General features: G+C 36.4%; 1 protein-coding gene across 5 annotated transcripts in view; it reads right to left on the reverse strand.

The window, feature by feature from the left end:
* Positions 1–1,047: 1,047 nt before the first annotated feature.
* ZC3H8 (zinc finger CCCH-type containing 8) overlaps positions 1,048–22,149 on the reverse strand; it is a 36,935-nt gene continuing 15,833 nt past the window's right edge. For 2 of the 5 annotated variants that reach the window (XM_046663202.1, XM_046663198.1), the window contains 5 exons: positions 20,980–21,102; positions 20,471–20,582; positions 19,350–19,459; positions 18,412–18,461; positions 1,048–5,509 (listed from right to left, as the gene is read on the reverse strand). In XM_046663202.1, coding sequence (XP_046519158.1) covers positions 18,432–18,461; positions 19,350–19,459; positions 20,471–20,582; positions 20,980–21,102 — 375 coding nt within the window. In that variant the 3' untranslated portion in view covers positions 1,048–5,509; positions 18,412–18,431. Of the gene's footprint in view, positions 5,510–6,051; positions 6,064–10,899; positions 10,940–18,411; positions 18,462–19,349; positions 19,460–20,470; positions 20,583–20,979; positions 21,103–22,149 lie in introns of those variants that run through there. The other 3 variants (XM_046663199.1, XM_046663200.1, XM_046663201.1) reach the window with 3 other exon arrangements.

Genomic DNA, 22,149 nt, shown 5'->3' on the forward strand with positions numbered 1-22,149 from the left:
ACTTTTGGGAGAACACTGGCAAAAACAGTCAAAATCAATTTTATCAGAATTCTGAAAATTAAAGGCTTACAACAATTCAAAGAGAATTTACTCAAGAGAATCGGCTGAATCTTGGTAAAATGCCTTGTGGCAATGGCTTGCCCTAACCTCATTCCCCCTCCCCAGCTCACGGTAGCCTTGCAGATCAACAGCCCCGCAACAGCAGTAACTGTGAGAACCAGTGCCCTGGCCGCCACCAGAGAGGGCAGAACAGATCTGGGACTGCTCGAAAGCCCCCTTCCCCCGAAACTCTCACTTTTTGATCTGTATGACAGCTCACACTACATCCTCAGGGCCTGTCTTCATCTGACCAGACTCAAAAGCAATGAGCACATCTAGCATCTAGATCTTGGATTATAAAGGAATCTGGGCTCCTTAGAGAAATGGCCAATTGAGGGCTGGGTCAGAACATACAAAATAAGCCTGGAGCACCTCTTCCAAGTTCATTCAGGTTGTTGGCATAATTCAGTAACTTGTGGGTGTAAGACAGACCAAAGTTCCCATTTCTTCCAAGTCATGTGAGGGTTGCTCTCTAGCTCTGGACACATGGCCCTCTCACAACATGGCAGCCTACTTCTTCAAGGCCAGTAGGAGAACCTCTCTAATGCTTCTTCTAATCTTTGACTTCAGGAAGGGCCTAGCTTCTTTTAAGTGTTCATTTGATTAGTTGAGGCCCACCTAGATCTGCCTTTTGATGAATTCAAAACCAACTGATTTGAGACTTTGAATATATTAAAGGTAAAGCTGCTTCTTCTGACATATAATCTAAGTTAATCGTGGGAGTGAAATGAAGTGCACTCACAGTGATGCCCACACTTCAAGGGAGAAGTTTATACAGGTCACGCACACCAGAGGCAAGTAATCTTGGGAGCCATCTTAGAATTCTGCCTACCACAAAGAGGGTGGGGGAGGCAGGGAATGACTCTTTTTCATTAAAAAACCTTTTTATGTTTTCATAATTTATTAATCCAAAATAAATTTCATAACAAATTTTATTTCACAGTAAGCTTTTGACTATATACATATATTATTTCAGTTAAAAATTACATTCAATCAAATCTAAATATATCACTAACTTAAGATCCACCATTTTTTATGTACCAACAAGAAAAAAATAACCTGGCAACTAAAATGTGATATTCTAACAACTGTAAAATACATTCCAATTTCAGAGATGTTAACTATGAAAATAAATGTGTATCTCAAAATTAATGACATATATTAACCAAAAAAGTGCCATTTTTTTAACTTTATTTTAAAATAATGTGAACAGTCTTACACATTTCACAGGAATCAACACCACTTTGAGGTGAGTTGGGCATCTTATCCCTCCCTACCCACAAATACATTCCCTCCTTTCCTCTTCAGCCTTGTAAACATATCTGCTCCTTCCCAGTTTCTGCTCGGTGTCGTGAAAACTGCCCTCCCTGTTGTCAAGTCTCCTCCTTTCTTACACCTGTTTCTTACTGTGTCCCGTCTGCAGGGGCTGAGACAGTGAACGCAGTCAGTGAAGAGGGGGGTGGAGACCCTGGGAGAAATATGGACTTTGGATAAATGCATGTAAGTTTGATTCTTGGCTCACATTTATTAGCTTGCCTTTGGATGCAGGTAACAGAGAACTCAAACCAAAACGGCTTAAATGTAAAGAAAATATGTTATTTCATGTGGTATAACATGCAATCTGAAGGTTGGATGTCTCCTTTCTAAGGTTCATGAATTCCATAGCTCAGTTGTTATCCAGGACCCAGCTTCTCCCCACCTTTCCTCTCTATCATCTTCAGCTGGCTAGCTAGCTCCCCTTGAGGTCATCGATAGCTCCATCAGTTCTGGGTGTCATATTTAGACACAGCAATGTCTGGCCTCTTCTTTGTGTATCTCAAGAGATGTTAACTTTTCCAGAAGTGCACCAGACGACATGTATTCATATTTTAAGTCTAAACCAACGACTGGCCGGAAGAATGGCATTTCCATTAGTTGTTGAGATGAATGGTTTTCACCCTTGGCTTTGCCTTAGAATCATCTGGGAGCTACTGAAAATCTCATGTCCACACCCCAGGGCTCCCACTCCAACCCAGAAAAAAATCGTAATTTCTGAGAGTCAGTCTCAGGCATCAGTATTTTTTTTTTTTTGGTTTCCCAAATGATTCCAATGTGAAGCCAAGGTTGAGAACCACAACTTTAGACCCTTGATGGTACAACCCTAAGGGTTGGGGACAGGGCCCATCATCCACAAAGCACAGATGATGTCATGGAGGAGGGAAGGACACCTAAACAAAACTGAGATTCTGCTAGGAAGAGGAGCAAACATACATGACGGTATACAACTAAGAATACAAACTATGGAGACTCGGGGAAGGTAATGCCTTCTTACAGACTTGGTTTCCTCATCTGTAAATAGTAATAACAACTACTATTACTATAATAATCCCTATAATAGAATTCTAATAGGTATTAAAAAGGATTTCACATATATGACCCTAGCATTCAGCAGGTGCTGAACCTGAACCTGAGACATTCTGATCTCACTACAGACCAAATGTGGTGTTTGAGCTTCTAACTGGCAATATGAACCCCATATTCTTTAGGCCAGATCACCAAACCAAATAGTATTTTGATCTCAACAAACAACAGCTCAGAAGAAATCCTTGAATGTAACCCCTCAATGGTTATGCTTATCAGAACTAGTCAGTGAACTAAGAAGCTTGTACGGAGGTCAGGAAACCTATTAAGACAGGGGACAAGTCATTTAACATCTGTGCATCTGAATTCCTTAAGTTCTACAATAGGATCAAGTCAAAACACCAAAAGACCACATATGTGAATATCTTACCAGCTGACAAAAATTGGGTTTTACTGTCATGTGGCTTTTGGTAAGTGACCACAAAAAAGTTCTATGAAATCTGTCACAGAGAATCTTAGAAATAAGAATTCTGTCCATTCTACTCAGTGATTTCCACAATGAAGACCTACATAAGAATTGTTTTTATGAAATCATTACCAGGAGAGGTTAGGTTTTTGCATCCTACCTTCTTTCTGATAATGAGAGGTAAGTAGATAACCACTTCATCACTTTTGATATGGCTCCAAAACAGATCAAAGATAAATTTAATACAGTCATGACAACCATGCTGGCCAAGTGACATGTAAATCCATATACAGCTCTTCCCATTACAACTTTCTTACTTATATTTCCTTTGGTCCAGATTTTTCTAACCGCCAATGGTTTTATTATATGTGTACTTGCTTGGAGCTGCATCAAGAAAGCACTGAGATTTACTTCACAGGAGGAAAAAAGGGGAGCAGAGGGCAGCAGGAACTAAAGCTTGGTATGACTGAGATGGCCAGACTACACAGCACTTAAAACCAGGTGGACAAATGGATCTTGCTTCAGGGTACTACACAGTGGAGGCATGGCTGAAGCAGTACATTGGGAAATCTGTTCTAACTGAGGAAAAGAGTGAACTGTAGAGAAGAAAGAAGAAAACGGAGGCAAGAGGTCAGTCAGAAGGCTCTATAATAACCTAGAGATAAGACATCCACAGCTGCTTTAGGTGCAATGGGCACATCCAAAAGAATATGTCTCTCCCTCCACTTGATTTAACAGAACAAGTTCAGAGAGTTCACTGACACAGACATGCTCGCCTTTGTAAAATAAGAGCTTCTTTAACTTCTCTGACTTCTCAGTCCCTCAAACCTCTGCTTGGTCTGTTAAGTTTACAGGTGAGACGAGTATTGCTTCTTGGAATATAAGAATTATTTTTTCTTACATATAAACCTTATATATAAACATTTATACCTCATAATTACTAAACTATACATGAGGTAATATCATAAGGAAATAAACTGTTAAATTGTCATAAGATTAAATGCAAGTATTTTTCAAGGCTCATGAAAATAGAAAAACTGTAACTGTTCCTATTTATTCCTTTTCTATGCGATGGATCCCATTATTCACCTCATAGGGTTATGAGGCTTAAATAAGAAAGTTAAACATTATTAAATAAAACAGTACAGTGCCTGCACATGGTAAGTGTACATTCATGTTAGCTTACTGACGTGTTGGCCAATGTGAGCCTACATACATGTTGCCATAAAAATTACCTTCTACACTTCTGAGCTATGACAAGCTCTTGAATTTCTTTAAATTGTATGTGATCTTTAAAGAAGATACAAAGTATTGATTCTTCAGATAATATAAGCACTCCCTTGCACAATTTCATTGAATTATTGAAGGTTTTTGTAATGGACCCGTTCAAAGTGTCAACTCAGCCTCTCTCTTCTGTGACTTCCTCTGGCAGCTTCTAGTGCCTTGTCTTGCCCTCCTCCCCAGCCACAGCCAGGGAGTGAACCAGTCAACCCAGCAGACGGCAATGGGGCACTGAGAGATGACTCACACCCAGCTCACAGACGCCTGACACTAAGGGCCCAGGATCCATCCTGGTTTCATCCTTCCTAGGTCTGCTTGGAGTAAACACAACTCCCTTTCTTACTTTAGAGCGATTAAGTTACAACTAAAACAACTTTGAGTCCTAGTTTCAAATAGGACTTTGCTAAAAAGTGTCACTAACTCCGGTGTGCTTTATGTATACTGCAAGTCAGTGATGCTATTACTTTCCCCAGTAATAAAACAATATGATGATGACAGTTTCAGTTTCACGGTATTTTTCTAACAATACTCAGCATCAGCATATAAAAGTGCATATTTAGAATCTTATTATTTGTACTTGGCAAATTTCATATTTGAATATTATGTTAAAGACATCATCATACTCCTAACATTTACATTTTACACAAGTGTATAACCTGTCTACAGTTTATGAACCAATGAGAAAGAACAATTCTTATATCTTAACAACAAAAACGTTAAGAACTCCAAGTTTATGAATGGTATAACAAGAGACATTGTTCCACTTTATTTATAATAGTAAATGTCCAACGACAGGAAATTGGTTAAAAAATCATTGAATGATAATTTAAGCCATAAAACAGAACTGTGAGCAATTATTAAAAATATGTCGTGAATGTACTGAATGACACGAGAAGATCTAACTGTATATTCATCGTCTATTATTCCAACATCTTCCTAAAGAAATCTAACAGTTTTCTGCCTTCAAATCCCCTACACCTCTTCATCCATGCTCACTCAGCCTAACCTTCCTTCCTATTTTATTGAGAAAACTCAATCAAAAGAGACTTCCACAATTTACTACCAAAACATTTACCCACCAGCCAGCTTCTCTGCCATTTATGCTCCTCTCCTGTTCCAATGGCTGGGACATCTTGGTGAAGACCAACCCCTTGACTTATACACTAGACTCTGTCCCTCCGCACCATCCATTAAAGAAGCTGCACATCATCACAATGACACAGGTGGGCACTTTAAATGAGAATTCTTATAAACTACTCCAAATCAACAGTCTTGAACAGTCTTGAACAGCCATAGACATAAGCACTCTTCAACTATACAAAGCTATAGAAGAAAACAGAAAAAAAAACACATCAGCTGTTGAAAATGATCAACTTAGCCCCAACTCCCTCTCCCCAAAAAAACATGCAGAAGAAAACTGTAACACAAAAAACCCAAACTGAATTAAAAATCCCTGTTTAGGAATATGAAAAAACAACTTGAACTGAAATTCAAAAACTAAGATGAAAACTGAACAAAAAAATGGAAGTAATGAAACAAGAGTTGACTGATCTCAGAAATGATACAAGAAAAAAATCATATCAAAATGAAGACTATATTACAAGACAGAACAGATTTAAATGGAAACTTAATAAAGGTATATTGGACATAAGTGGGAAAAGAACAAAAAGAATAAAAATCAGATGAAGAGGGGCCAGCCCTGTGGACGAGTGGTTAAGTTTGCATGCTCTGCTTAGGGGCCCAGGGTTTTGCTGGTTCGGATCCTGGGTGCAGCCATGGCACTGCTCATCAAGCCATGCTGAGGCAGCATCCCGCAAAGCACAACCAGAGGTACTCACAACTAGAGTATACAACTACGTGCTTACGTGCTGGGGGAGCTTTGGGGAGACGAAGAAGAAGAAGAAGAAAAAAAAATCAGTTAAAAATAAAATGCGATGAAGAAAGTAAAATTTATTAAAGAGCAAAAACGAAAATGCATCATAGAGAGGAAAACACAAATGTAACATAATATAAACATTAATGATAATATAAAATGGCAGAAGCTAAACCACATCTTCAGTCATCTCAATAAATGTGAATAGGCTTAATTCACTTTTCAAAAGAAGAAAAGGACTTTTGGCTTTGGCTCACAGAGCAAAACCTAACTGTATCCTCCACATAAGAAACAAACCTAAGACTTACTCAGAAAAGCTAAAAATAAAATGATGGGCAAATGAACATTAAAAGCAAAGGCAAGCAAATTTCCAGTTACAATGTAGAATCTGAAACCATATCAAGGAACTTTTTGTACTGTCACATTAAAACACATTAGTCTATATTATAGGTTGGATGGATGTTTTACCCATGCATAACTTTGTAACATCATGCATTGTTTATTTGGAAAATATTAGCTTACTAATTTATGCAGATCTTTCAAACGTTTCATTATACAGTATTTTAAAAAAATCACATTCCTTTTTTTTTTTTAAAGGTATGCATTTTGGTAGGAAGACTGACCCTGAGCTAAGATCTGTTGCCAATCTTCCTCTTTTTTTTTTCTCCCCAAAGCCCCTCAGTGCACAGTTGTCTATCCTAGTTGTAAGTCACTCTAGTTCTTCTACGTGGGATTCCGCCACAGCATGGCTGGATGAGCAGTGTGTAGGTCTGCACCCAGGATCCCAACCAGCAAACACTGGGCCACCAAAGCAGAGCGTACGAACTTAACCTTTCAGCCAAGGGGCCAGCCCCCAAAACCACATTCTTCAATAACATCACCATTCTTTAATATCACCAACCCACCTCACCAAAAACTCTTTAAGTATAGGAAAGCTTTAAAGCTCACAGAGGTAGATCAAATGTCCCCAAATTATAATTTTTTGTCAAAGCCAGAATTTTATCATTGATAATGAATATTTTCAGTTGTTTTCCTTGAAGTGACAGGGTCACTCTGTTCCTTTATGAAAAAGTGCCTGCCAAACAGTCTCATCTGAAAAAACCAGTCTTCCCCTCAGTTGTTCAGGTAAGAGTATTCATGAAAAAATGCAGCTAATTCAGCTTGCAACTGAGATAACAGCACAAGTGCTTTTCCTAGAGAACACCACTTCAGTATATAGAAATACTTATACATCTTGCCATTTTGCTATATGTAACATTGAAAAGAGATCTACTCAAGAATTGAGGTTTAATAACATTAATAATTTTTACTGCTTCACCAAGGACATTCTTAAATGAAACTGGGACCAGATGCAGATGTTTTCAGAGGGAAATTCTATTCAACTTTAGAAACTAGACAGTCCCATTGGAACATAAACTCTTCTAGTGGAAATGCCTCTGTTTCCCCATTAAGTATGATGCTGACTTTCTTACTAAGGTATAACATATTTTTTCATTTTAAGAAAACATCCATCCAATGATCTTATCTGTAGAAAACGTTAAAGATTCCACAAAAAAACCCTGTTAGAACTAATAAATAAGTTCAGCAAAGTAGTAGGGTCAACACACAAAAATCTGTTGCATTTCTATATACTAGGAATAAACAATCTGAAAAGGAAATTAAGAAAGTTCCATTTACTATACCTCAAAAAGAATAAAAGTCTTAGGAATTAACCAAGAAGGGGAAAGACTTGTACAATGAAAACTATAAAACATTACTAAAAGAGATTAAAGAAGACATAAATAAATGGAAAGACATCCTATGTTCATGAATTGGAAGACTTAATATTCTTGTCAACACGACCCAAAGCAATCTACAGTTTCTTTGCAATCTCTATCAAAATCACAATGACATTTTTTGTAGAAATAGAAAAATCCACCCTAAAATTCATATGGAATCTCAAGGGGCCCCAAATAGCCAAAACAATCTTGAAAAAGAACAAAGTTAGGGCTCATGCTTCTTGACTTCAAAATTTACTACAAAGCTACAGTAATCAAAACAAGGTAGTATTGGCATAAAGATAGACATACAGACCAATGGAACAGAAAAGAGAGCCCAGAAATAAACCTCCACACATATGGTCAAATAATTTTGACAAGGGTGCTAAAACCATTCAATGGGTAATCTACAGACTTTTCAACAAATGGTGCTGGGAAAACTGGATGTCCACATGCATAAGAATGAAGTTGGAGCCTTACCTAACATCATATACAAAAATTAACTCAAAATGAATCAAGGACCCAAATGCCAGAGCTAAAACTATAAAACTCTTAGAAGAAAACAGAGGATAAAAGCTTCCCAACACTGGATTTGGCAAGGATTTCTTAACTATGACACCAAAGGCATAGGCAGCAAAAGAAAAAATAGACAAATCAGACTTCATGAAAATTAAAAAATGTCATGCATCAAAGGACACTATCAACAGAGTGAAAAAGCAACCTACAGAATGGCAGGGAATAGTTGCAAATCGTATAAATTGTAAGAGATTAATATCCAGAATACACACAGAACTCTTAAAAGTCAACAATATAAAAACCAAATAACCCAATTCAAAAACGGGCAAAGGGCTTGAACAGTTCTTTGTATTTCTCCAAAGATATACAAATGGTCAATAAGCACATGAAAAGATGCTCAACATCATTAATCATTAGGGAAATGCAAATCAAAACTTAATGAGATACCACCTCACACCCATTAGGATGGCTACTATCAAAAAAACAAAAAATAACAAGTGTCGGTGAAAACGTGGAGAAACTGGAACCCTGTGCACTATTGGTGGGAATGTATAATGGTACAGCTGCTGTGGAAAACAGTATGGTGGTTCCTCAAAAAATTAAAAATAGAATTGCCACATGATCCAGAAATCCACTTCTGGGTATACACTCAGAATTGAAAGCAGGGTTTCAAAAAGGTATTTGTACACCCATGTTCATAAGAGCATTATTCACAACAGTTAAAACATGGAAGCAACCCAAGTAACCATCAGCAGATGAACGGATAAGCAAAACGTGGTAGATACACACAATGGAATATGATTCAGCCTTAAAAAGGATGGAAATTCTGACATATGCTACAACATGGATGAACCTGGAGGACATTATGTTAAGTGAAATACGCCAGTGACAAAAAGACAAATACCATATGATTCCACTCATCTGAGGTACCCACACTTGTCGAAATCAGAGAGACAGAAAGTAGAATGGTGGCTGCCAAGGGCTTGGGGGAAGGGTGTAATGAGTAGTTGTTGTTTAATGGGTATAGAGTTTCAGTTTTGCAAGATGAAGAGTGCTGTAGATGGATGGTGGTGAGGCTTGCACAACAATATGAATATACTTACTACTACTGAATCGTACACTTAAAAATAGTTAAGATGGTAAATATGTTATCTGTATTTTACCACAGTAAAAAAATGACCAAAAACAGTATCCATCCACTCCTATTTCCTTTAGTGTTGATTTTTAAATAAGGAATGAGTGCTGAATTTTGCAGGAAGCCTTTTTAGCATCTACAGAAACAATCATGAAATGAAGGACTACTGCTTTGCTGTTTTTACAAGTTGCTAATTCTTGTAAAATCACATGGCTTTCAAAACTATCTGCATATATTACCTTGATAAAAAGTATTTAATGAAAGAAAGAAACTTCTGGATATAAGTAAAATGGTAGATTGAGAGAAATTTATAGGTTTAGACATGTCTTAGAAAGGAAAAAAGCTAACAATCAATCCCTGGGCACAATAAGCCCAAAGAATACAAAAGGAATGATATAACAAAGAACAGAAATGAATGAAATGGAAAACTAATATAAAATAGAATTAACAAAAGTAAACTTGGTTCTTTATAAAGGATAATAGAATGGTCAAACTTCCAGACGAACTGACCAGGAAGAACAAAAGGCATAAATAATTAATAAAAAGACAGATATAACTTCAGATGCTACAGACATCAAGAAGAAAAGAGAATATCATGAACATTATGCCAAAACATTTGAAAAATTTTAATTTAAATTGGAAAATTTAGTTATCTCAGGAACACAATGGCAGCTTAACACCTTTAAACCCAAAGATAAAATTCATCATATTAGCAGAGTAATTAGAAAAACTCTATGATTATCTAAAAAGAATTCTAAATCTAGCCTCTATATCTATCCACAACTATAAAACAAATAGCCCAATAACTTTTATCAAACTACAATTTGAAGAGAATTTCCTTAACCTGATAGAGTATCTACCAGAAATTACAGCACACATTGTAATCAGTCAGGAAATATTAATAGCAGTCCCTTTAAAATCTAGGATAAAGCGCACTATTATTTTTACTTAAAATTGTATTGCTGGGGGCTGGCCCCGTGGCCGAGTGGTTAAGTTCACACGCTCTGCTGCAGGCGGTCCAGTGTTTCATTGGTTCGAATCCTGGGCGCGTACATGGCACTGCTCATCAAGCCACGCTGAGGCAGCATCCCACATGCCATAACTAGAAGGACCCACAACGAAGAATATACAACTACGTACTGGAGGACTTTGGAGAGAAAAAGGAAAAAAAAATTGTACTGCCACTTGAGCATAACTGTGCACTGAAGCTTTATTTATAATAGTCAATGTCCATTAACAGATGAGTACATAAATATTAAACTGAAGTATATCCATATAAAGGAATACAATTCAGCAATAAAAAGAAATGCACTACTGATAGCTGCAAAATCTGAAACTTGAAAGAAACCACTATGCTGTGCAAAAGACATAAAACAAAATGATGCATGTTATAGGATTCTACTTACATGAAATTCTAGAACTGGCAAAATGAATCTATCCTTACTGAAAGAATACCAGTGGTTGCCTGGGACCTGAAGGAGGGGAAGAATGGATCGTGAAGTGTCATGAGGGGACATTTCAGAGTGATGAATATGCTTACTGTGGTGGTGATTACATGGGTGTATCTATGTGTCAAAACTCACTGAACTGTACACTTAAAATAGATGCAATTTATTGAATGTAATGTTAATTCAATATAGTTGATTTTTAAAAAATTGTACTACAAGTTCTAGTCAGCAGTGCAAGACAAGAAAAACAAAAAGAAATAAGAATTGTAAAAGGAATAAAAATCATTATTTGCAGATGACAACTGTCTACAGAAAAAATTTAAAATCATCAGATTTAATAGAAAGATGAGCAAGGTTACGAATTCAGAAAAATCAACTTTAAAAATATGAATTAGTGTATAAAACAATACTATGAACAAATTTATGCCAACAAAGTAGATAACTTAGAGGAAACAGCAAACTTAATAGAAAATAAAGATATAAATTACCAAAACTGATTCAAGAAAAAAGAAAATCTGAATAAACTATAAAAAGGAAAGAAATTGAATCAGTTGTAAAATCTTCTGTTAAAGAAAAGCTTACGCTCAGTTCTCTTCACTGGTGAATTCTATCAAAAAGTTAAAAAAGAAAGAATAGCAATTTTTGAAAAACTCTTCCAGAGAAGAGCAAAAGAAGGAAAACCTCCCAATTTACTCTAGGAGGCCAGTATTACCCTGATTCTGAAGCTAGAAAATGACATCACAAGAAAAGAAAGCTACACATGAATATACACAATGAATAGAGATAAAAATCCTTAAAATAAAATATTAGCAAACCAAATGCAAATATTATGTACCATACAGATTATATACCATGACCAACTGGGATTCATCTCAAGAATGCAAGACTAGTTTAAGCAATATGTTGTATTAATGTAGTTTGTCATATTAATAGGATAAGGGGGAAAATGATATAAGCATCTCAATGCAGAAAAAGCATTTGACAAAATCCAATACTCATCCATGACAAAAGTTCTCAATAAACTAGGAACAGAAGGGAACTTGTTCAAACTTACAAAGTATCTTTGAAAAATGTACAGCTAAAATCATACACAACAGTGAAGAACTGAATGCTTTTTGCCTGATATCAGGAAACAGGCAATGATGTCTGCTCTCACTTCTATTACAAACTGTATAGGAAGCTCCAGCCAGTGAAATCAGGCCAAGAAAAAGAAATAAAAGTCATCCAGATTAGAAAGGAAGAAGTGAAACTGTCTTTATTCTTAGATAACAGGATCCTATACGTAGAAATTCCTCAGGAACAGACATACACACACACACATATGTATAACCAAAGAAACCCACTAGAGCTAATAAATGAGTTCAGCAAAGTCTCAGGAAACAAGATCAATATACAAAATTCTATTTTTATATACTATTATCCAAAAATAAAGTTTAAAAAACAATTCCATTCAACAACAGCATCAAACAGAATAAAATATGTAGGAAGAAATTTAACAAAAGAAGTGTAAACAGTATACTTGCACACTGAGAACTATAAAACTCTTTGAGAGAACTTACAGATCTAAATAAATGGAGATAACATTCCATGTGTGTACATCAGAAGACTCCATATTAACATGCCACTTCTCCACAGATTCAATGCAATCTCTATCAAAATCCCAGAAAAGGTCTTTTGCAGAAATTTACAAGCTGATCCTAAAGTTTATATGGAAAAGCAAAAGACACAAAACAGCCAAAATAATCTTTGAAAATAAGAACAAAACTGGATAGCTTATACCTCCTTACTTCAAAAGTTAGTATAAAGTTATAGTCATCAAAACAATGTGATAGTACATAAGAACAGACAGACAGATCAATAGAACACAGCTGAAAGTCCAGCAAGGAATCCTTAGATTTATAGTCAACTGATTTTTGACAAAGGTGCCAATGCAACAACTGGAGAGTGGGAAAAGGGTAGTCTTTTTAAAAAACGCTATTGGAACAAATGGATATCTATATACAAAAAGAAAATTTAGGACAGCGACATCAGCAACACAGCAGAGTGAGCAGTTCCTTTTGTCTTTCCCCCTTTAAATTACAACTAAAGGGACATTCATTGATCAGCAGAGGATACCCAGACAGCACATCAGGACACCTGAGAGAACCATGCAGCTATACATCTGAGGTGGATGGACTACCCTCTGGGGAGGTGGTGGAAACAGGTGAGCACTCTCCAGCCCCGTGGCAGCCCTGTACACACGTGTGACTGCACTCCTGGCTGGAGCACCCACAGCACCGCTGCAGCCCCAAGGGTGGGAACACGCCTCGGCACGAGTGCAGGAACAGGTGACAGCAGCCCTGAGCCCCAACGTGACTGCTTTCTTGTCTGGTGGGAGAGCCCACAGTGCCACTGCAGTCCCCAGGGAGTGGCACAGGTTCAAACCCAGTGAGGAGGCCCTGCCCACCAAGCACAATGACACAGGAGGAGACAGCGGTGGATCTGTGCACCCAGGTGAAAGAGTTCCCACCCACCACGAATAGTACCACTGCAGCCCTCAAACAGGGAATGCATCTTGTCGGGACTGTAGAAGCAAGCGGCAGCAGCCCTGAGCCCCTGTGTGATCACTTTCTTGTCTAGTGGAAGAGCCCACAGTACTGCCGCAGTCCCAGGGAGTGGCTCTGGCTCTGACCCAGTAGGGAGGTCCCACCCACCAAGCACAACAGCTGGTGCCACCCAGGTGGAGACGGACCCGGATCTGCACCCCCAGGCAAACGAGTTACTGGCTGCCATGAATGCCTATAGTACCGCTGAGGCCCCGAAGGGTGGAGCATATCTCGGGAGGACCAGGAGAGCAGGCAGCAGCAGACGTGAGCCCCCATGTGATCGCTTGTCCATTCGGTTGGAGAGCCTGCAGGGCCACTGTGGTCTCAAGGAGTGGCCCAGGCTTGGACAGGCACAGCTGACAAGGATCACAGCAGGCTCAGAATACACGGCTCCTGCCTGACCCCACCCAGTGGCAGCAGGTGGAATCTGCAACTAGACAGTATCACCATGTGAAGATATAAATCCACCCCATCAAATAGTATGAAGAAGTATATTAATAATCCAGACCAGGAGAAAGAAGACAAACACCCAGAAATCAATCCTGAAGGCACAGAAATCTAGAAACTAAATGACAGAGAATTCAAAGTAGCTATCATAAAAAAAAACACTCAATGAGTTACAAGAGAACTCAGAAAGACAGTTAAATGAAATCAGGAACAAAATTAATGAACAGAGGTAATTCTTCACAAAAGAGATTGAAACTATAAAGAAAAACCAATCAGAAATGGTGGAGATGAAAAACACAATGAATGAGATAAAGAAAAATCTGAAGTCCTTAAATAACAGAGCTGATATTATAAAGGACAGAACTACCAATTTAAAGGTTGGAAATATAGAAATGCTTCAGATGGTGGAGGAGAGAGAACTAAGACTAAACAGAAATGAACAAATTCTCCAATAAATCTCTGACTCAATTAGGAAATGCAACATACGGATTATAGGTATTCTAGAGGGAGAAGAGAGGGAAAAAGGATTTTCTACAAAGAAATAATAATGATAATGAGGTGGTACAAAGAAAGAATAGCTGAGAACTTCCCAAACCAGGATAAGGAGCTGGAATTACAAGTGACAGAAACTAACAGAACTCTTAATTACATCAATGTAAAAAGTTTCTCCAAGGCATATATTAGTAAAACTGGCAAAAGTCAATGACAAAGAAAAAATATTACGGGAAGCAAGACAGAAGAACATAACCTAGAAAGGAACCCCTATAAGGCTTTCAGCAGATTTCTCAGCAGAAACCTTACAGGCTAGGAGAGAGTGGAATGATATATTCAAAATTCTGAAAGACAAAAACCTTCAGCCAATAATACTCTATCCAGTGAAAATAGCTTTCAGAAATGATGGAGAAATAAAAATTTTCCCAGATGAACAAAAGCTGAGGGAGTTTATCACCGCAAGAACCCCCTACAAGATATAATCAATAAGACTCTCATACCTGAAAAAAAAAGAATGGTTTTTACAAAGCCTTGAGCAAGGAGAAAAAGAGACAGACAACATCATTGCAAGTCTCTATCAGAACAGATTGGCAAACACTTAATTATACCATTAAAGATAAAGGAAAGGAAGATATCAAGAATAAATATAATCACTTCATTTTAACAACAAACACAGACGAAACAGATTAAGTTGCGACAACAATAGCTTAGACAGGGCAGAGGAAAGATAGCTTAGACACTAGGAGACAAGAGGCTATCAGAAAATGGACTAACAGGGCCGACCAGGTGGTGCAGCAGTTAAGTTTGTGAGCTTTGCTTCGGTGGCCAGGGGTTCGCCAGTTTGGATTCTGTGCAGACCTAGCACCTCTTATCAAGCCATGTTGTGGCAGGTGTCCCACATATAAAATAGAGGAATAAGGGCACAGATGTTAGCTCAGGGCCAATCTTCCTCAGCAAAAAGAGGACTGGCGGCAGATGATAGCTGAGGGCTCATCTTCCTCATAAAAAAAGATAAGAAAATGAGGTATCTCATCTACAAGATCTTTTATACAAACCTCATGGTAACCACTAAAGAAAAAATCAGAACAGAGACACAAATGATACATAAAGAGAAAACCATCATAGAGAGCCATCAAACTGAATTGGCAGTCTGAAATACATGGGATGAGAAACAAGAGAAATACAGAATAACCAGAAAACAAGTGACAAAAGGGCAGCATTAAGCTCTCATATATCAATGATCACTCTAAATGTAAATGGATTGAATTCTCCCATCAAAAAATACAGAGTGGCTAGATGGATTAAAAAACAAGACCCAATAACATGCTGCCTCCAGGAAACACATCTCAGCTCTAGAGACAAACACAGGCTTAAAGTGAAGAGATGGAAGATGATACTCCAAGCTAACGGCAAATAAAGAAAGCAGGTGTTGCCATACTTATATTAGATAAAGTAGACTACAAGATAAAAAAGGCAATGAGAGACAAAGAGGGACAATATATAATGATAAAGGGAGATTCCATCAAAAGGACATAAAACTTAATAAATATATATGTACCTAATACAGGAGCACCAGAGTACACAAAGCAACTATTAATTGAGCTAAAAGGAGATATTAACAGCAACACAGTAACAGTAGGGGACCTTAACATCCCACTTTCATCAACAGATAAATCAACCAGACAGAAAGTCAACAAGGAAATAGTGGAACTAAATTAAAAAACTAGACCAGATGGACTTAATCAATATATATAGAAAACTCCATCCAAAATCAGCAGAATACACATTCTTCTCAAGTACACATGGAACATTCTCAAAGGTAGACCATATGTTGGGAAACAAGGCAAGACTCAAAAAATTTAAGACTGAAATCATATCAAGCATCTTTTCTCATCATAATCCTATGAAATTGGAAATCAACTATAAGAAAAAAGCTGGGAAAGTGACAAATGCGTAGACTAAACATGCTACTGAACAACCAATGGACCATTGAAGAAATTAAAGGAGAAATCAAAAAATATCTGGAGACAAATGAAAATGAATATACACCATACCAACTCATACAGGATACAGCAAAAGCAGTCCTAAGAGGGAAATTCACAGCAATTCAAGCCCACCTTAACAAACAAGAAAAATCTCAAAGAAGCAACCTAAAACTAAACCTAACAGAACTAGAAAAAGATAAACAAACAAAGGCCAAAGTCAGCAGGAGGAGGAAAATAATAAAGATAAGAGCAGAAATAAATGAAATTGAAACCAAAAAGCATTAGAAAGGATCAATGAAACTAAGAGCTGTTTTTTTGGGAAGATAAACGAAACTGACAAACCCTTAGCCAGACTCACTAAGATAAAGAGAAGGCTCAAATAAATAAAATCAGAGATGAAAAGAGGAGACATTACAACAGATACCACAGAAATACAAAGGATTATAAAAGAATACTATGAAAAACTATATGCCAACAAACTGGACAATCTAGAAGAAATGCATAAATTCTTAGACTCATATAACCTCCCAAAACTGAACCAAGAAGAAATAATCTGAAGAGACCATCACAAGTAAAGAGATTGAAACAGTACTCAAAAACCTCCCCAAAATAAAAGTCCAGGTTCAGATGGCTTCTCTGGAAAATTCTACCAAACATTCAAGGAAGATTTAATGCCTCTCCTTCTCAAACTATTCCAAAAAAATTGAAGATGACAGAACATTTCCTAACACTTTTTATGAGGCTAACATCACCCTGATCCCAAAGCCAGACAATAACATCACAAAGAGGGAAAATTATAGACCACTATTGCTGCTGAACATAGATGCGAAAATCCTCAACAAAATATTGGCAAACTGAATACCCCAATACATCAAAAGGATCATACACCATGATCAAATGGGATTTATACCAGGGACACAGGAGTGGTTCAACATCTGCAAATCAATCAATGTGATACACCACAGTAACAAAATGAGGAATAAAAGCCACATGATCATCTCAACAGATGCTGAGAAAGAATTTGACAAGAACCAACATCCATTTATGATAAAAACTCAATAAAATGGGTATAGAAGGAAAGTACCTCAACAGAATAAAGGCCATATATGACAAACCCACAGCCAACATCATACTCAATGGGGTAAAACTAAAAGCAATCCCTCTGAGAACAGGAGCAAGACAAGGGTGTCCACTCTTACTCAACACAGTACTGGAAGTTTTGGCCAGAGCAATTAGGCAAGAAAAAGAAATAAAAGGAATCCAAATAGGCAATGAAGAAGTGAAACTCTCACTGTTCACAGACAACATTATTTTATATATAGAAAACCCTAAAAAATCCATCAGAAAACTATTAGAAATAATCAACAACTACAGCAAAGTTGCAGGGTACAAAATCAACTTACAAAAATCAGTTGCATTTCTATACTCTAATAACAAACTAACAGAAAGAGAACTCACGAATACAATCCCATTTACAGTCACAACAAAAAGAATAAAATATCTAGGAATAAATTTAACCAAGGAGGTGAAAGACCTGTAGAATGAACACTATAAGACACCATGAAAGAAATCGATGATGACATAAAGAAATGGAAAGATATTCCATACACATGGATTTTTTTCAGTAGGGGGGAAGAGAGAAAAAGACTTCTGTTGAAGAAAATAGAAAAAGCCCTATGTTTCCATGCCAACTTCTAGAGATGTTTCAGGGAAAAAAAATGTGCTAGGGGCTGGCCCAGTGGCACAGCAGTTAAGTGCGCATGTTCCACTTCAGCGGCCTGGGGTTCACCAGTTTGCATCCCGGGTGCGGACATGGCACCACTTGGCATGCCATACTGTGGTAGGCGTCCCACATATAAAGTAGAGGAAGATGGGCATGGATGTTAGCTCAGGGCCAGTCTTCCTCAGCAAAAAGAAGAGGATTGGAAGTAGTTAGCTCAGGGCTAGTCTTCCTCAAAAAAAAAACAGTGCTAAATTCTAATTTTACCTTTTTTATGTATTTTATTTTCATGATGACTTCTTTTCAGTATCCAAAACCTAATATGAAAAAGAAATCACATAATCATTTTTATGCATTAAAATCTAAGGCAGGTACATCAGCATACTCTTGTAACTTTTCAATAATTCCAATAATATTCATTCTAGTAATCATCTAACAATATTTACTATAAAAGGAACTGAAAACCACTTTTACATATATCATTTTTTCCATATATATTTCATAATACTAAACAGCCAAATATTTGGTATGGCTTCTAATTCCAGGGTAACCCTTCATATTTTACAACCTAAAAATATCAGAAATAAGCACCTCTGACCTCATATTTGCAGCACATGGTCAAGGGAACTTCTGCAATAAGATGGTATAGTTTGGTTTTAAAAGAAATCTTTTATTTTCACTTATATTTCAATTTAATTTTGAAGAGACTAGCTCCAACTAACATATGGGAAAATAAAAAACATAAACAACTATTATTTTTCAATTATCTTTTCTCACAGACTGAAAGAATATTTAAAGAAAACTTTGAAATAACTATTTGAGTAAACTTTGATGTAACTCTAAAATATTTATCAACCAATGATCCTTAACTTTGCCTCTAAAGGTATAACAGGAGCAGTTTTTCCTATTTGCTTTGTTTTCCTTTGGTTAGCTTAGCTACTAAGGTTGCTAACTACACTGAAGGTTTTAAGACCATTCCAATTTATACTAGCAATAAGTACAAATTTTCCGTTAAGCTACAAGGAAAAATATACATATGAATAATAATCTTCTAAACTGAAGTAAATTCTTACATTATTAGCCCTGATATATCCTATATGCTAAGCTATGAGGCATTCTCCTTAAAGAACCGTTATCTTTTCAAACACTCACCCTTTGTTCACACATACTCTTTAAAAAAAGAAAAAAATTAAAATGGTACTTACTTTAGCCAACAGTTCTTGTGTTTCAGCAGTCAGTGGAGCATGTGAAAACTTGCAATATTCTCCCTGATAACACTTTGCTCCTGTATGGTAAAACTTGCAGGGATATTCATGTAACCCAAATGTTAAGGAAAAGAACAATTTTAAATCCAACTAAAATAATCTGTTCTTGATTTAATGACTTCCTTTTCCTATGTAAAGGCCTTTCCTACCAGTAGAAACATGGACTTTTTTACTTAAAATATGATAATTATTAATTGGGTAACATGAAAAATCTAATTTTAGGATGATTACATACATCAAGTGTATTGGCTATCACAGGATGCCTTTTCCTTTATATCCATTCTTATAATAGACTACATGTATGTTTCACTGATACAAGAAAGGGATGTGTTTTAAATACTTTGAAGTGTGATTATTTTTAAAGCATTCTTTTGGGGTAGAGGAATTAAAGCCAATGACAATGATATGTCTTACAAATCTGGATCCTTCATATTTAGGCTTGTTTAAAACAGAATCAATTTATACAACTTCAATATTGTTTTTTAGAAATAAATTCTCAAGTTAGAATTTGAGATTCCTTGTACTGAATGACTGAAGGAAAACAACTTTTGTGATGACATGCTATTACCCTAAAATGTTTATGTTCCATGTTTTTACAACATATCTGTGCTGTTTGCACTGAAGAGTTTGAGTTGTTCTTCAAATTAAGTAACAACCTTTATACGGCACAGAATACACAGAAAACAAGTATTCCCAAATTATGCAATTCTTGCCTCTTTTTATGAAGTAGCTTATATAAATACAGATTCAATTATCAAATGTCACAGCAGAAATTCTGACAAAGTTGTTCTGAGACTTGACTAGGCCTCTTGAACCTGCTATGCTACTACCCAGGTTGAGTAGAAAGGATCTTCAACTGAGAGAATTTCTAAAGAATCCCTCTTCTCTTTCTTGGGAAAAAGTTCTGTGTACAATTTAATCACTTTGAGGCTGAGTCAGGCTTGAATAACATAATTTTGCCATAGCTAAAACTCTGGTTTCATTCAAAATTTTACACATTTAAAATTTTTATGTAAATATTTATGAAAAGTAAAGTTACTATATCTTGTGATAAAGGATATTATGCAAATACAGACAGTTTTCACCTCTGGTACAATATCCTTGTACATAAAACTTACACATTTCCTTTTTCTTCTCTATTTCTGCATCATGATCAAATTTACATTGGTCTCCCTGGGCCAAAAGAAAGAAGGAAAAGCCATTATTTCTCATAGTTAAGTCATTACAATTCCTAAAAAACTTTCCATAAGCAAATGACTCCAGAGAAAAACAAAGCCTTAGAACCAGCACAATTTAATTCTTAATGAGCTATCTTATAATTATATCTGCTTAACATTTTGTTGAGTCCTAAACATTTTTAACAAAAAGCATTTCCAAGAAATTATCCACTTTCTTAAACATAAAAGAATATTTCAGTAAAACTTTTTAATTGGACCTTTCCCAGAAGGAAGCAGTTTTAAAAACACACAGGTATGCTTTTAGAGTATCTAATGGAAACAGGAGCTCATTTTAGTACATTTTTGCCACACCTTACATTTTAGTACATTTTTGCTTACACATTTTTTTATACCTTAATACATTTCCTTTCAAGAAAATATTTACAAATTTGTTTTCCCTTGCGTTCCACTGTGTGTTGGTTGATGAACGCCTGGCTCATTCTCACTTGCTGCTGCTTCTCTTTAGGTTTACCATCCTTTGAAAACAAAAACAAAAAACTAGATATAAGAAACAGAAAATTAAATATTTTATTCCACTGCACAAAATTATTTTAAACCACCTTGAAAACATTAAAAAGTGGCTCTTCTAAATTGGCCTTCGTGTGTAAGATTCGGACTTTTCTATCAGTTGAAAAACAAATGCTTTGTCAGTTTCAATAGCATTCCATCATTGAACATTAGTGTTGGTGCAATGTGAATATTTTATTATACTTTGCCCTTCAAAAATCAATAAAAATTTAAAAAATGAAAGTGCTACTACTTGTGATAAAAAGCAAAGTCTAAGAACAAGCCTCTTTAGAACAATGGAGACAACACTGGAAATCATAAGGTGAATGCAAAGCAGTGTAATCTTTAATTTCAATGAGATGGTCACTGGTGTGAGCTAAGTATACTGACCAGCTCAAATCAACAAACCAAACTGGAAATACACCCTCAAAGTTGGTAGTAAAAGTATAAAAACAAAGGGAACTTTTATACAAAAACAAAAGGGGAATTTCATAATACATTTAGCTCTTTAGAAACATAAATCACTTTTGGTGCGTTAACTTGTGGTACAACTTACAACTTCTGCATACCAGATTTCTGAATATAGATTTAGGAATTCAGTACATGCAAAGATGTACATTTAGGTGATCCGCTTTGCAATGTCAAATTTCTACTTAGTACCATCAAAATTATGTCATATAAATATGTGTTGGTCTATATCTTTGGTTTTATTTGATTATGTTATTAAATTCTAACATATAAGTTTACAATTTGTTCCTCATGTAAAAGGGCTGTCAGTTGAATAATCATTTGAGCCAACATAAACCAAATGAAAGGGAATACTGACCAGTGATCAGGAAACAAAGTTCTAGCCCTGGCCTGGCCTGTGTAACCATGGGCAGTTACCTGAACCCTAGGGCTTCAGATTCCTCATTTGTTAAATATGGAGGCAGGGCAACATTTTATATAAATATGTTTCAATCTATAATATTTGGTACTTCTAATATTTTACCACCCTTAACCCTTGCCTCCTGGAC

Source organism: Equus quagga, chromosome 5 (assembly GCF_021613505.1).
Source record: "Equus quagga isolate Etosha38 chromosome 5, UCLA_HA_Equagga_1.0, whole genome shotgun sequence".
In the NCBI taxonomy this organism is placed as follows: domain Eukaryota; kingdom Metazoa; phylum Chordata; class Mammalia; order Perissodactyla; family Equidae; genus Equus; species Equus quagga.